This window comes from Grus americana, chromosome 39 (genome assembly GCF_028858705.1).
Source record: "Grus americana isolate bGruAme1 chromosome 39, bGruAme1.mat, whole genome shotgun sequence".
Taxonomy (NCBI): domain Eukaryota; kingdom Metazoa; phylum Chordata; class Aves; order Gruiformes; family Gruidae; genus Grus; species Grus americana.
The window spans coordinates 418,626-431,842 of record NC_072890.1 but is presented as its reverse complement, the minus strand read 5'-3'; the positions used below and the strand labels follow the sequence as shown (position 1 = coordinate 431,842).

General features: G+C 64.0%; 1 protein-coding gene and 1 pseudogene across 1 annotated transcript; one reads left to right on the top strand and one right to left on the bottom strand.

Annotated features, from left to right (window-relative positions):
* Positions 1–169: 169 nt before the first annotated feature.
* On the bottom strand, positions 170–2,573 carry LOC129199005 (transforming growth factor beta regulator 1-like). The gene has a single exon (XM_054808710.1). It carries the CDS (start codon positions 1,519–1,521, stop codon positions 205–207), a length of 1,317 nt encoding a protein of 438 aa, XP_054664685.1. The 5' UTR covers positions 1,522–2,573; the 3' UTR covers positions 170–204.
* A 116-nt stretch (positions 2,574–2,689) lies between these two features.
* LOC129199029 (zinc finger protein 271-like) lies at positions 2,690–12,406 on the top strand (annotated as a pseudogene).
* Positions 12,407–13,217: the final 811 nt, after the last annotated feature.

The window sequence follows — 13,217 nt, the reverse complement described above, 5'->3', positions numbered from 1 at the left end:
CACGGGCGACCACCGCCCCCAAAGGAGCTTCGTTAGCGGAGACCCGCCCACCACGTCCACATAGGCTTGGCCATGCCCAACGCCTGTAGGCAAAGGGCGTGGTCAAGGGAGGTCCCAGCCCCCCCCACCCCAATCCGGGTGCCCCCGCCCCCAACAAACATGGCAGAGGCAGAGGACAGGGTCGTTTATTTGGGTGGGGGGCGGTCACTCGTCGGAGCCAGCGGGGCTGCCGAGGAAGACGTCGGCGTAGGCGAAGGCCGGGGCGGCCCCTTCTTCCTCATCATCCTCTTCCTCGTCCTCGTCATCGTCATCATCCTCGTCCTCCTCCTCCTCGTCTTCCTCCTCCTCCTCGGGGTGGAGGAAGGCCCCGGCCTCACCCTGGAGCAGCCGACGGACAGCCGGGTGGGCGAGGCCGAAGAAATCGTCGCCGGCACCGGGGGCCGGTGGCATCGCCCGGGGCCGCACCCCGGCGTCCCCCAGGACCTGGAGGAGTCGGCCGTGGCAGACGTCGGGCGTGGGACCCACCAGCACCCTCCCCGGATCGTCCTCGGACGCGATCTCGCAGCGGGGGCCGGCCACGATCCGGCAGGTGTAGAGGCAGCGGCGGGCCGGCCGGCGGGTGCTGGTGAAGAGGCGGGTGCTACGGAAGCCAACGGGCAAGATGGCCCCCGGCCCCGCGCCGCCCACACCCAGGCTGTGCACCGTCAGAGGTCCCAACGCCAACGGCAGGGTCAACGTCCCGCCGCGCCGGCATGGAGGTGTCCTCAAGATGGCCGCCGGCAGCCCGGCCGGGCTGGAGGTGTCTTCGGTTGACGTCAAGATGGTCGCCGGCGGCACGTCCAGCTTGGGGCCGCCACGCGGTCCGTTCGGCCTCAAGTCGTCTCTTGGGCCGTCCCGCGGCCCCGTTGGCCTCAACCCGTCTCTGGAGTCATCTCTGGGGCCGTCCCTTGGCCCGTTGGACCTCGACCCATCTCCTGGACCATCTCTCGGTCCATCTCTTGAGCCGGTTGGCCTCGCCCCGTCTCTCGACCCAACCGGCCTCGCCCCCGTTGACCGCGCCTCGTCCCTCGCCCCCGTTGACCTCGGCTCCTCCCTCGCCCCGTCCCTCGCCCCCGTTGACCACGCCCCATCCCTCGCCCCATCTCTTGACCCGCTCGACCTCGCTCCATCTCTCGACCCCGTTGACCGCGCCCCATCCCTCGACCCATCTCTCGTTCCGGTTGACCGCGCCGCGTCTTTCCCTCCATCTCTCGACCCGTCGGCCCGCGAACCGCCGCGACGAGGTCGACGGACGGTGACGTCACCGGGAATCTCCTCGGGTCCCGCCGTCGCCCGGAGTTGGAGGAGCCGGGTGAGGAGGAACCGTCGTTCGTCTCGCGCCCGTAGACACTTGGCCTCCAGCCGGGCGACCTCGTCGCAGAGCGCCCCGTTCTCGAACACCAACGCCCGCGCCGCCTGTCGCAACCGGCTGTACTTCAGGCGGTACCGCTCCGCCGGGCGTTGCCGCGGGCCCTTCGGCATCTCGCCAGCCCGGTTAAATCCCCGGCGATTAATTAGTTCGTTGGTTAACGAGCCCACGGTTGGGGGGGGGGGGGGGCACGCCGGAGGGCGTTCGGCCGCGGCGGTCGCGGTTGTCGCGGGCGGGTCGAGGAATGGCCAGCGGACGCCTCGAATGGTAATTAGCGTGATTAATGGCGGTTAATGAGGTGGGTCGCGGTTGGCGCGGCGGGTCGCGATTAATGCGGCGGGTCGTAATTAATGCGAGGGGTCGCGATTAAGTGCGATGGGTCGCGATTGAAGCGATGGGTCGCGGTTAATTCGATGGATCGTAATTAATTCAGTGGGTCGCAATTAATGCGAGGGGTCGCGATTAAGTCAGTGGGTCGTAATTAACGCGACGGGTTGTGATTAAGCCAATGGGTCGTAATTAACGCGATAGGTCGCGATTAAATGTGATGGGTTCCAATTAATTCAACGGGTCGCGATCAACGCAACGGGTTGTAATTAAGGCAACGGGTCGTGATTAATTCGATGGGTCGTAATTAATGCGATGGGTTCCAATTAACTCAATGGGTTGTGATTAATGCGGTGGGTTGTAATTAATTCAGTGGGTCGCAATTAATCCTATGGGTCGCGATTAACGCGGCGGGTCGTAATTAATTCACTGGGTCGCAATTAACGCGATGGGTCGCGATTAAGTGCGATGGGTCGCGATTAAAGCGACGGGTCGCGATTAATTCAATGGCTCGCAATTAATTCAATGGGTCGCAATTAATTCGATGGGTCGCGATTAATGCGATGGGTCGCGATTAACGCGACGGGTCGCGACTCAATGGGTTGTAATTAATCGGCTGGGTTGTAATTAACGCGAGGGGCCGGCGCAGCGAATCGCGACGGTGACGATTATCGCGGCGGGTTAATTAGCCGTTAATGACCCCGCGCTGCAATTAGCGCAAAACGCGTCGTACACCAGGGCCCCCCCCACCCCTCCCCCACCCCGGCCCTTCGAATTGGGGCGAAATCCGGCGATTTCGGGTGCGCCGGCGCAGGGACTCACCCCCGGGGTGCGGGAAGGAGGAAGAGGAAGTGTGGGGGAGGGGAGCGGAAGAGGAAGTGGGGGGGGAGGGGAGCGGAAGGAGGCGGTGGGGGAGGGGAGGGAGAAAGCCCCAATTGGGGGGGGGGGAAGGGGGGGGAGGGGCAGTGTGGACCCAACCTTCCCCCCTCCCCCTCCCCCGCCGTGTGTGACGCGGGCGGTGACGCGGCCGATGACACGCGCGTGACGCAGCGTGGGGTGGGTGGGGGGTGGGGGTGGGGGGAGGGGTCGCGTCCTCCCAGCAGCCCCCGGGGCCGGCGCCGCCGAGGGGCCCCACCCCCACCCCGCTGCCGGGACCCCCCGGGCCCATCCCCCACCCGCTGACCTCCCCTCCCCCACCACCACACACCCCCCCACCCCACCCCCACAGCGCACGACCTTTGACCTCTGACCTGCTGACCCCCGGAGGGGGGAGGGGGGGGCGGGCGACGCGGCCGAGGACAATGGAGGTGAGTGGGGGAGGGGGGGGCTGCCCCACATAGGGGCTGTGGGGGGGGGCTGAGCCCTATGGGGGGGGGCTGAGCCCTATAGGGGCTATGGGGCAGGGGCTGAGCCCCACATAGGGGCTATGGGGGGGGGCTGAGCCCTATAGGGGCTATGGGGGGGGGGCTGAGCCCTATGGGGGGGGGCTGAGCCCTATAGGGGCTATGGGGGGGGGGGCTGAGCCCTATGGGGGGGGGGGCTGAGCCCTATAGTGCCTGGGAGGGGCTGAGCGCTATAGCGGCTATGGGGGGGCTGCCCCACATAGGGGCTGAGAGGGGGGTCTGAGCCCCATAGGGGCTATGGGGGGGACTGAGCCCTATAGGGGCTGGGGGGGGTCTGTCCCACATAGGGGCTGTGGGGGGGGTGGCCTGAGCCCCATAGAGGCTGTGGGGGGGCTGGATCTGCCCCACACAGGGCTATGGGGCAGGATCTGTCCCCTATGGGGGCTGTGGGGCAGGATCTGCCCCGCCTCGGGGGCACACGCATGTGTCAGGCGTGTGTCACGTGCCGCCCCGTGACGCGGTGCGCCCTGTGTCGTGTGTCACCCCCCCACCCCCCCCCCCCCCCAGGACGAGTGTCCGTCGGTCCCCGAGTTCCTGGAGGACGGTGACAGCGGCGGTGACATCAGCGGTGACATCAGCGGTGACAGCAACGGGCCCTTCCCGCTGGAGGACCCCGAGGCCGCCGGGTGGGGACAGGGGGAGACACGGGGCGGGGGGGGACGGACGTGGGGGGGACGGGGCCCTTTTTCCCTGGGGTGGTCCCAGCCATCGGGGACATCGCCAGGGCCACCACCCTGCCCCCAAGGTGATGTCCTACCTCCCGAGCCCCAAAACTGACGTTCTTCACCCCAAAATAATGCCCCGAGCCCCAAAACTGACATCCATCACCCCAAAACCAACGTTCTTCACCCCAAAATAATGCCCTGAGCCCCAAAACCAACATCCATCATCCCAAAACTGATGTCCTTCACCCCAAAACCAATGTTCTCCACCCCAAAACCGATGTCCTTTGCCCCAGAACCAACGTTCTTCACCCCAAAACCAATGTTCCTTGCCCCAAACCCGACGTCCCTCACCCCAAAATAATGTCCCTTGCCCCAAAACTGATGTCCTTCACCCCAAAACCAACGTCCTTCACTCCAAAATAATGTCCCTCACCGCAAAACCGGCGTCCTTCACCCCAAAACCAACGTCCTTCACTCCAAAATAATGTCCCTCACCGCAAAACTGACGTCCTTCACCCCAAAACCGACGTCCTTCACACCAAAACCAACGTCCCTGACTCCAAAACTGACGTTCTTCACCCTAAAACTGACATCCTTCACCCCAAAAACCGATGTTCCTCACCCCAAACCCAACGTCCCTCACCCCAAACCCAACGTCCCTCACCCCAAACCCAACGTCCTTTGCTCCAAAGCCAACGTCCTTCACTCCAAAACCCAACGTCCTTCACCCCAAAACCCAACGTCCCCACGGGTGCCACCACCAGCCAACCCCGTTTCTCCCTCCGCAGCTCCCCGATGCTGCCGGGACCGACCGGTGCCGCCGCCGAGCTGCCGCCGGGTGAGTCGTCGCCGTCGCGTCGGCGATAACGCTTCGGCGGGTGGGGGGAAAACCGAGGCACGGGGTGACGCCGAGGCACGGGGTGACGCCGCGCTGTTCCCTTCCCGTTGCAGGCGACGAGGAGGAAGAAGAAGAGGCCGAAGACGGCAGCGGGGAACCCACCGCCCCACGCCCCTACCGCTGCGGCGAGTGCGGCAAAGCCTTCGCCCAGAGCTCCAACCTCTTGAAGCACCGCCGGGTGCACACGGGCGAGCGGCCGTACCGCTGCGGCGAATGCGGCAAGGCGTTCGGTTGGAGCTCGTCCCTGCTCGAGCACCGCAAGGGCCACGCCGGCGCCAAGCCCCACGCCTGCGGCGAATGCGGCAAAGCTTTCAGCCGCGGTTCCACCCTCCTGGAGCACCAGCGGACCCACACTGGCGAGAAACCCTTCCGTTGCGGGCAGTGCGGCGCCCGCTTCAGCCAAAGCTCCACCTTGGTTCACCACCGGCGGACCCACACCGGCGAGCGACCCTACGGTTGCCCCGAATGCGGCCGGGCTTTCGGTCGTAAGTCGACGCTGGCCACCCACCGGCGGACCCACACCGGCGAGCGACCCTACGGCTGCCCCGAGTGCGGTCGTCGCTTCGCCGTCAGCTCCGATCTGGCCAAGCACCGGCGAGGAGCTCACGGTGGACACCGGTGCCGGGATTGTGGCGAGCAGTTCGCCCGGCCAGCGGCGTTAGCCGGACACCGGAAGAAACATCACGGCGGCGACGGCGAGGAGGAGGACGAGGAGCGGGGCGACGACGACCGAGACGGTGCCGGCGACGACCGCGCCGACGACCGGCCGCACCGTTGCGAGGAATGCGGCCAGGCCTTCCGGCACGGCGGCACTTTGCTCCTCCACCGCCAAACCCACGCCGGCGCCTTCGCCTGCCCGCTCTGCCCCGAGCGTTTCGAAGGCAGCGCCCAACTGGCCCGGCATCGGCGACGTCGGCACGGTCCGGCGGCCAAACCTTACCGTTGCGAGGCTTGCGGCAAAGCCTACGCCCAACCGGCCGGGCTGCGGCACCATCAACCGGAGCAGCCGTTGGGTTGTCCCCACTGCGGAGCCGCTTTTCTTTGGAGTTGCCGGTTGGCTCGGCATCTCCGCGCTTGCCGCCCGCCCGCCAAACCCTACAAGTGCCCGGAGTGCGGCAAAGCCTTCGGGCAGAGCTCCAAACTCCTCCGGCACCAGGTGACCCACACCGGTGAGAAGCCCTACAAGTGCCCCGAATGCGGCAAGATCTTCAGCCAGAGCTCCAACCTGGCCGAGCACCGGCGGACGCACGGGGCGGGCGAGCGGCATTTCTGCCCGCTCTGCGGCAAAGGCTTCGCCCTCGGCTCTTACCTGGCCAAGCACCGGTTGACGCACACCGGCGAGCGGCCCTACCGCTGCACCGAGTGCGGGAAGGCGTTCCGGCAGAGCTCCAACCTCATCCAACACCAACGGACCCACACCGGCGAACGACCCTACACCTGCGGGCTCTGCGGCAAGAGCTTCTGCCAAAACTCCCACCTGGCCAAGCACCGGCGCACCCACACCGGCGAACGGCCCTACCGCTGCGGGGACTGCGGCAAGAGCTTCCGGCAGAGCGCCAACCTCCTGGAGCACCGGCACACCCACACCGGCGAGCGGCCCTACCGTTGCGCCCAGTGCGGCAAGACCTTTGGGTGGAGCTCGGCCTTCAGCAAGCACCAGCGCACCCACCTCACCTGAGACCGGCGGCGGTGATGCGGGGTGAGGTCCCGCGGCATGGGCCGGGTTCGTCAACGTGCCCCGAGGCCATGGCTTCGTCTGGGAGGACCGCCCCGGGATCCCTCATCTTGAGCCAGGTCCGTCATGGTGTCCCAAGGCCATGGCTTCATCTTGGAGGACCATCCCGGGATCCCTTCTCTTGACCCAAGTCCATCATGGTGCGCCAAGGTCATGATCTCGTCTTGGAGGACCATCCTGGGATCCCTTCTCTTGACCCAGGTCCATCACTGTGCTCCAAGGACATGGCCTCGTCTTGGAGGACCATCCCGGGATCCCTTCTCTTGACCCAGAGTCATCGTGGTGCCCCAAGGCCATGGCTTCGTCTTGGAGGACCATCCCGGGATCGCTTCTCTTGACCCAGAGTCATCGTGGTGTCCCAAGGCCATGGCTGCATACTGGAGGACCATCCCAGTATCCCTTGTCTTGATCCAGGTCCATCATGGTGCCCCAAGGCCATGGCTTCATCGTGAAGGACTGTCTCAGGATCCCTTGTCTTGACCCAGGTCCATTGTGGTGCCCCGAGGCCATGATCTCATCTTGGAGGACCATCCCAGGATCCATCATCCTGGTCCAGGTCCATCACTGTGCCCCAAGGCCATGGCCTCATCTTGGAGAACCATCGTGGGATCCCTTCTCTTGACCCAGAGTCATTGTGGTGTCCCAAGGCCGTGGCTGCATACTGGAGGACCATCCTGGGATCCCTTGTCTTGACCCAGGTCCATCATGGTGCCCCGAGGCCAGGGCTTCATCTTGGAGGAGGATCCTGGGATGCCTTGTCTTGACCCAAGCCCATTGTGGTGTCCCAAGGCCACGGCCTCGTCTTGTAGGACCATCCCGGGATCCCTTCTCGTCACTGAGGCCCATCGTGGTGCCCCAAGGCCGTGGCTTCATCTTGGAGACCCGTCCTGGGATCCATCATCCTGGTCCAGGTCCCTCGTGGTGCCCCAAGGCCATGGCTTCATCTTGGAGACCCGTCCTGGGATCCATCATCCTGGTCCATGTCCCTCGTGGTGCCCCAAGGCCGTGACCACATCTCGTCGGACCTCGAGACCCTCACCTTGGCCCAGGACCACGGCTCCACCTCGAGGGACCACCCTGGGACCCTCGTCCCGCCCCAGGTCCTCCCTTGTGCCCCGGCTCCGTGTCTCCAGCTTGTCCTCACCCAAAACCCCTTCGTTCCGCCCCAAAACCGTGTCCTCCTCCCGCCCGGGGACCCTCCCCCGGTCCTGTCCCCACCCCCGTGTGTCCCCCCCCGCCCATCCCCCCACGTCCCCACCGACGGGGACGGCCCCTCCGGGGGGGGGAGGGGAGGTGGGGGGTGTCACGTGTGTGTCGTCCCCCCCCCCCCAGTTTGTCAATAAATAGTGGTGAGCGCTGCTGCCGGCTTCCTTACTGGGGTTACTGGGAGCACTGGGAGGGATTGGGGAGGGCACTGGGGGGTACAGGGAGCACTGGGAGGGATTGGGAGGGTGCTGGGAGGGATTTGGGGGGGCACTGGGAGGGATTGGGGGGGTACTGGGAGCACTGGGAGGGATTGGGAGGGTGCTGGGAGGGATTTGGGGGGGCACTGGGAGCACTGGGAGGGATTGGGGGGGGCACTGGGGGGTACTGGGAGCACTGGGAGGGATTGGGGGGGCATTGGGAGGGATTTGGGGGGGTACTGGGAGCACTGGGAGGGATTGGGGGGGCACTGGGGGGTACTGGGAACACTGGGAGGGATTGGGAGGGTGCTGGGAGGGATTTGGGGGGGCACTGGGAGCACTGGGAGGGACTATAAGGGGCATTGGGGGTACTGGGAGGGATTGGGGGGATACTGGGAGCACTGGAAGGGATTGGGGGGCACTGGGAGAGAGCTGGGGGGTACTGGGAGGGAGTTGGGGGGCACTGGGGGGATACTGGGAGGGATTTGGGGGGGCACTGGGAGCACTGGGAGGGATTTGGTGGGGCACTGGGGGGTACTGGGAGCACTGGGAGGGACTATAAGGGGCATTGGGGGGTACTGGGAGGGATTTGGGGGATACTGGGAACACTGGGAGGGATTTGGGGGGCCACTGGGAGCACTGGGAGGGATTGGGGGGATACTGGGAGCACTGGGAGGGACTGGTGGGGCACTGGGGGGGTTAACGGGAGCATTTACATGTTCCCAGGGGCCACGCGTGTCCCTTTACACGGACACAGACACGCATGTCCGTGTTCCCAAGGCCACGCGTGTGCTTGGCGTGTTCCCGGGGCCACGCATGTCCCTTCGCGTGTTCCCAAGGCCACGCGTGTGCTTGGCGTGTTCCCGGGGCCACGCATGTCCCTTCGCGTGTTCCCAAGGCCACGCGTGTGCTTGGCGTGTCCCCGGGAGCCTTTGCGGCAGGAAGCGCCGCTCTCCCGCCACCATTGTCGGGAAAGGGCAAAGCGCCGCCGTTTTGGGTCGAAAAACGCCGGGATTGGGCCTGTCGGTACCGGGGAGCCGCCAGGACCGGGGTGAGGGGGGGAACCCCCCGAAGGGTTTTGGGGTGAAAAAGAGGGAAAAAGGGTCAATCGCTTGGGTTGGGGCTGTGGGAGGAGTTAACGAGCGGAGGGAGGAGGCGGTTTGGGGTGAAAAAGGGGGAAAATGGGACGGTCGCTCAGTGGGGGGGGGTTTGCAAAATTAACTCCTTGCGGGGATGGTGGTTTGGGGTGAAAAAGGGGGAAAACGGGACGGTCGCTTTTGGGGGGGGGGGGGAAATTAACTCAGTGCGGGAATTGCGTTTTGGGGTGAAAAGGGAGGAATTTGGGCTGGTTCCGCCCGGGGATGTGGGTTGCGGGATTAATTAACGGGAGGGATGCGTTTTGGGGTGAAAAAGGGGGAAAACGGGCTGTTGGTCTCAGGCGCGGGGGGAGGCAAAATTAACTCATTGCGGGGGGGGTCACATTTTGGGGTGAAAAAGGGGGGAAAAGGGACTGACGGAGCCCAGGAATGGAGGTGCAGGATTATCTAATGGGAGGGTATTTTGGGGTGAAAAAGGGGGAAATTGGGCCGATTGCTCCCAGGCGTGGGGGTGGCCAAATTAATTAACGGGGGGGGGGGGTGTATTTTGGGGGGAAAATGTCTGGGTTTGGTGAAAAGCAACGAGCGGATGCCTTTTTTTTTTTTTTTTTTGCCTTTTTCCCATTTCTTGCCTTTTTTCCCCCGTTTCCACCAGCTGACGTGATGGAGGCGGGGGAGGAGCCGCGTCCCCCCCCGGACCGGGGTGACGGGGACGACGTCCCCGCTGAGCCCTGCGCAGGTGAGGAGGAGGGGGGGGACACGGGGACCAGGACACCACCCGGGAGATGGTCTTGTGGGTGAAAAACCCAAGAAAATGGGGAAAATGTGCTCCAGGAGTTGGTCTTCTGCTGGGAACGGTCCTCCAAGGGGGAGAAAATTCCATCTGGGAGATGTTTCTCCTCCAGGGAACATCCCTACGTGGTTGCTGTGACCCACAGGAGATGTTTCTCCTGCATGGGACATCCCTACGTGGTCGCACGATGACCACAGGAGATGTTTCTCCTCCAGGGAACATCCTTCCAATGGTTGCCGTGACCCACAGGAGATGTTTCTCCTGCAAGGAACATCCCTACGTGGTCGCACGATGACCACAGGAGATGTTCTCCTGCATGGAACATCCTTCCAATGGTTGCCGTGACCCACAGGAGATGTTTCTCCTGCATGGGACATCTCTACGTGGTCGCACGATGACTACAGGAGATGTTTCTCCTCCACAGAACATCCCTACATGATTGTATAATGACCACAGGAGATGTTCTCCTCCAGGGAACATCCTTCCAATGGTCACTGTGACCCACAGGAGATGTTTTTCCTACAAGGAACATCCCTACATGGTTGCACGATGACCACAGGAGATGTTTCTCCTGCATGGAACATCCCTACGTGATTGCACGATGACCACAGGAGATGTTCTCCTGCATGGAACATCCCTACATGGTTGCACGATGACCACAGGAGATGTTTTCCTCCAGGGAACATCCCTACGTGGTCACACGATGACCACAGGAGATGTTTTTCCTGCATGGAACATCTCTACGTGGTCACACAACGTCCACAGGAGATGTTTCTCCTACATGGAACATCCCTACGTGGTAGCAGTGACCCAAAGGAGATGTTCCTCCTCCAGGAAACACCCTTCCAATGGTTGCAGTGACCCACAGGAGATGTTCCTCCTTTGGAGAACATCCTTCCTGACCCAACAGCTGTTCCTCTCCCCTCTCCCAGGTGCCACGGCTCCGGCCCGCAGCGGCGGTCGCCCACGTGGCTTCATCAACCTTCTGGGTCTCCTGGAGGGCAGCAGGCCGCCGCCGAAGCCCTACCGTTGCACCGAGTGCGGGAAGACCTTCGGGCAGAGCTCCAACCTGATCGAGCACCAACGGACCCACACGGGCGAGAGGCCCTTCACCTGCGGCCAATGCGAGAAGAGCTTCAGCCGGAGCTCCACCTTGGCCGAGCATCTCCGGACCCACACGGGCGAGAAGCCCTACGCCTGTCCCATCTGCTCCCGCGCCTTCAGCCGGAGCTCCACCTTGACCGAACATCGTCGGACCCACACCGGCGAGATGCCCTACACCTGTCCCGAGTGCGGGAAGACCTTCGGACGGACCTCCAACCTGGTCAAACATCTCCGGACCCACACCGGGGAGAAACCCTACGGTTGCGGGCGCTGCGGGAAGACCTTCAGCCTCAGCTCCAACCTGGTGAAGCACGAGAGGACCCACACGGGTGAGAAGCCCTTCTCCTGCGGCCAATGCGGGAAGCGATTCAAGAAGAAGACCCACTTGGCGTCCCACCAACGGACCCACACCGGCGAACGGCCCTACCGGTGCGGGGAATGCGGCAAAGCCTTCGGCCAAAGCTCCACGCTCATCGAGCACCAGAGGACCCACACGGGCGAACGACCCTTCCGCTGCGGCGCCTGCGGCAAGAGCTTCTGCGTCAGCTCCAACCTGGTCAAGCACCAACGCATCCACACCGGCGAGAAGCCCTACGGCTGCGGGCGCTGCGGCAAACGCTTCCGCTACAAACCCCAGTTCACCCGGCACCTGAAGGTCCACCCCGACGGGGACCCGGCGTGTGGCCCGTAGGACGTTTGGAGATGGATTGCGGACGCTTGCCATGATGGGATGGGCGTCAACATCTCCGTGGTGGGCTCCGTCATCGCAACATCCTCGTTAGGACCTAACGAAGGAGCACGGTAGCATGGTGTGATGTCCACCACGCTGTGGTTGAACATGGCGTGTGGCCCGTAGGACGTTTGGAGATGGATTGCGGACGCTTGCCATGATGGGATGGGCGTCAACATCTCCGTGGTGGGCTCCGTCATCGCAACATCCTCGTTAGGACCTAACGAAGGAGCGCGGTAGCATGGTGTGGTGTCCACCACGCTGTGGTTGAACATGGCGTGTGGCCCGTAGGACGTTTGGAGATGGATTGCGGACGCTTGCCATGATGGGATGGGCGTCAACATCTCCGTGGTGGGCTCCGTCATCGCAACATCCTCGTTAGGACCTAACGAAGGAGCGCGGTAGCATGGTGTGATGTCCACCACGCTGTGGTTGAACATGGCGTGTGGCCCGTGGGACGTTTGGAGATGGATGGGGGACAACAGGATGGGCGTCAACGTCTCCGTGGTGGGCTCCGTCATCGCAACATCCTCGTTAGGACCTAACGAAGGAGCGCGGTAGCATGGTGTGGTGTCCACCACGCTGTGGTTGAACATGGCGTGTGGCCCGTAGGACGTTTGGAGATGGATTGCGGACGCTTGCCATGATGGGATGGGCGTCAACATCTCCGTGGTGGGCTCCGTCATCGCAACATCCTCGTTAGGACCTAACGAAGGAGCACGGTAGCATGACGTGGTGTCCACCATGCTGTGGTTGAACATGGCGTGTGGCCCGTGGGACGTTTGGAGATGGCACCGGGGACACGCTGGGGACTGGGTGGGGCGGGGCAGGCTCCAGCGTCTCCGTGCCGTGGCCCGTGGTGGCAGCGGCCTCGTTAGGGCCTAACGAAGGCGTGTGGAACGTGGCCGCTGCGCCCACCCCCGCCCTGGGCCCTCGTCGGCGCCGGGGGGTGGCGGGGCCACAATAAACCATCGGGAGAGTCAGCACGGGGCGGCCTTGGGGGGACTGGGATGAACTGGGGGGGACTGGGATGAACTGGGAGGCACTGGGAGGGACACTGGGGGGTTACTGGGAGCACTGGGGGGGAACTGGGATGAACTGGGGGGGGACTGGGAGCACTGGGAGGCACTGGGAGGGTCCCTGGTGGGTTACTGGGAGCACTGGGGGGGGACTGGGATGAACTGGGGGGACTGGGAGGGTTCCTGGGGGTTACTGGGAGCACGGGGGGGGGAACTGGCGTCACTGGGAGGGACACTGGTGGGTTACTGGGAGCACTGGGGGGGAACTGGGATGAACTGGGGGGGGACTGGGAGCACTGGGAGGCACTGGGAGGGTCCCTGGTGGGTTACTGGGAGCACTGGGAGGCACTGGGAGGCACTGGGAGGGACACTAGTGGGTTACTGGGAGCACTGGGGGGGGAACTGGGATGAACTGTGGGGTTACTGGGAGGCACTGGGAGGCACTGGGAGGGTCCCTGGGGGGTTACTGGGAGCACTGGGGGGCAACTGGGGTCACTGGGAGGGACACTGGTGGGTTACTGGGAGCACTGGGGGGGAACTGGGATGAACTGGGAGGCACTGGGAGGGTCCCTGGGGGTTACTGGGAGTACTGGGAGGCACTGGGAGGGTCCCTGGGGGTTACTGGGAGCACTGGG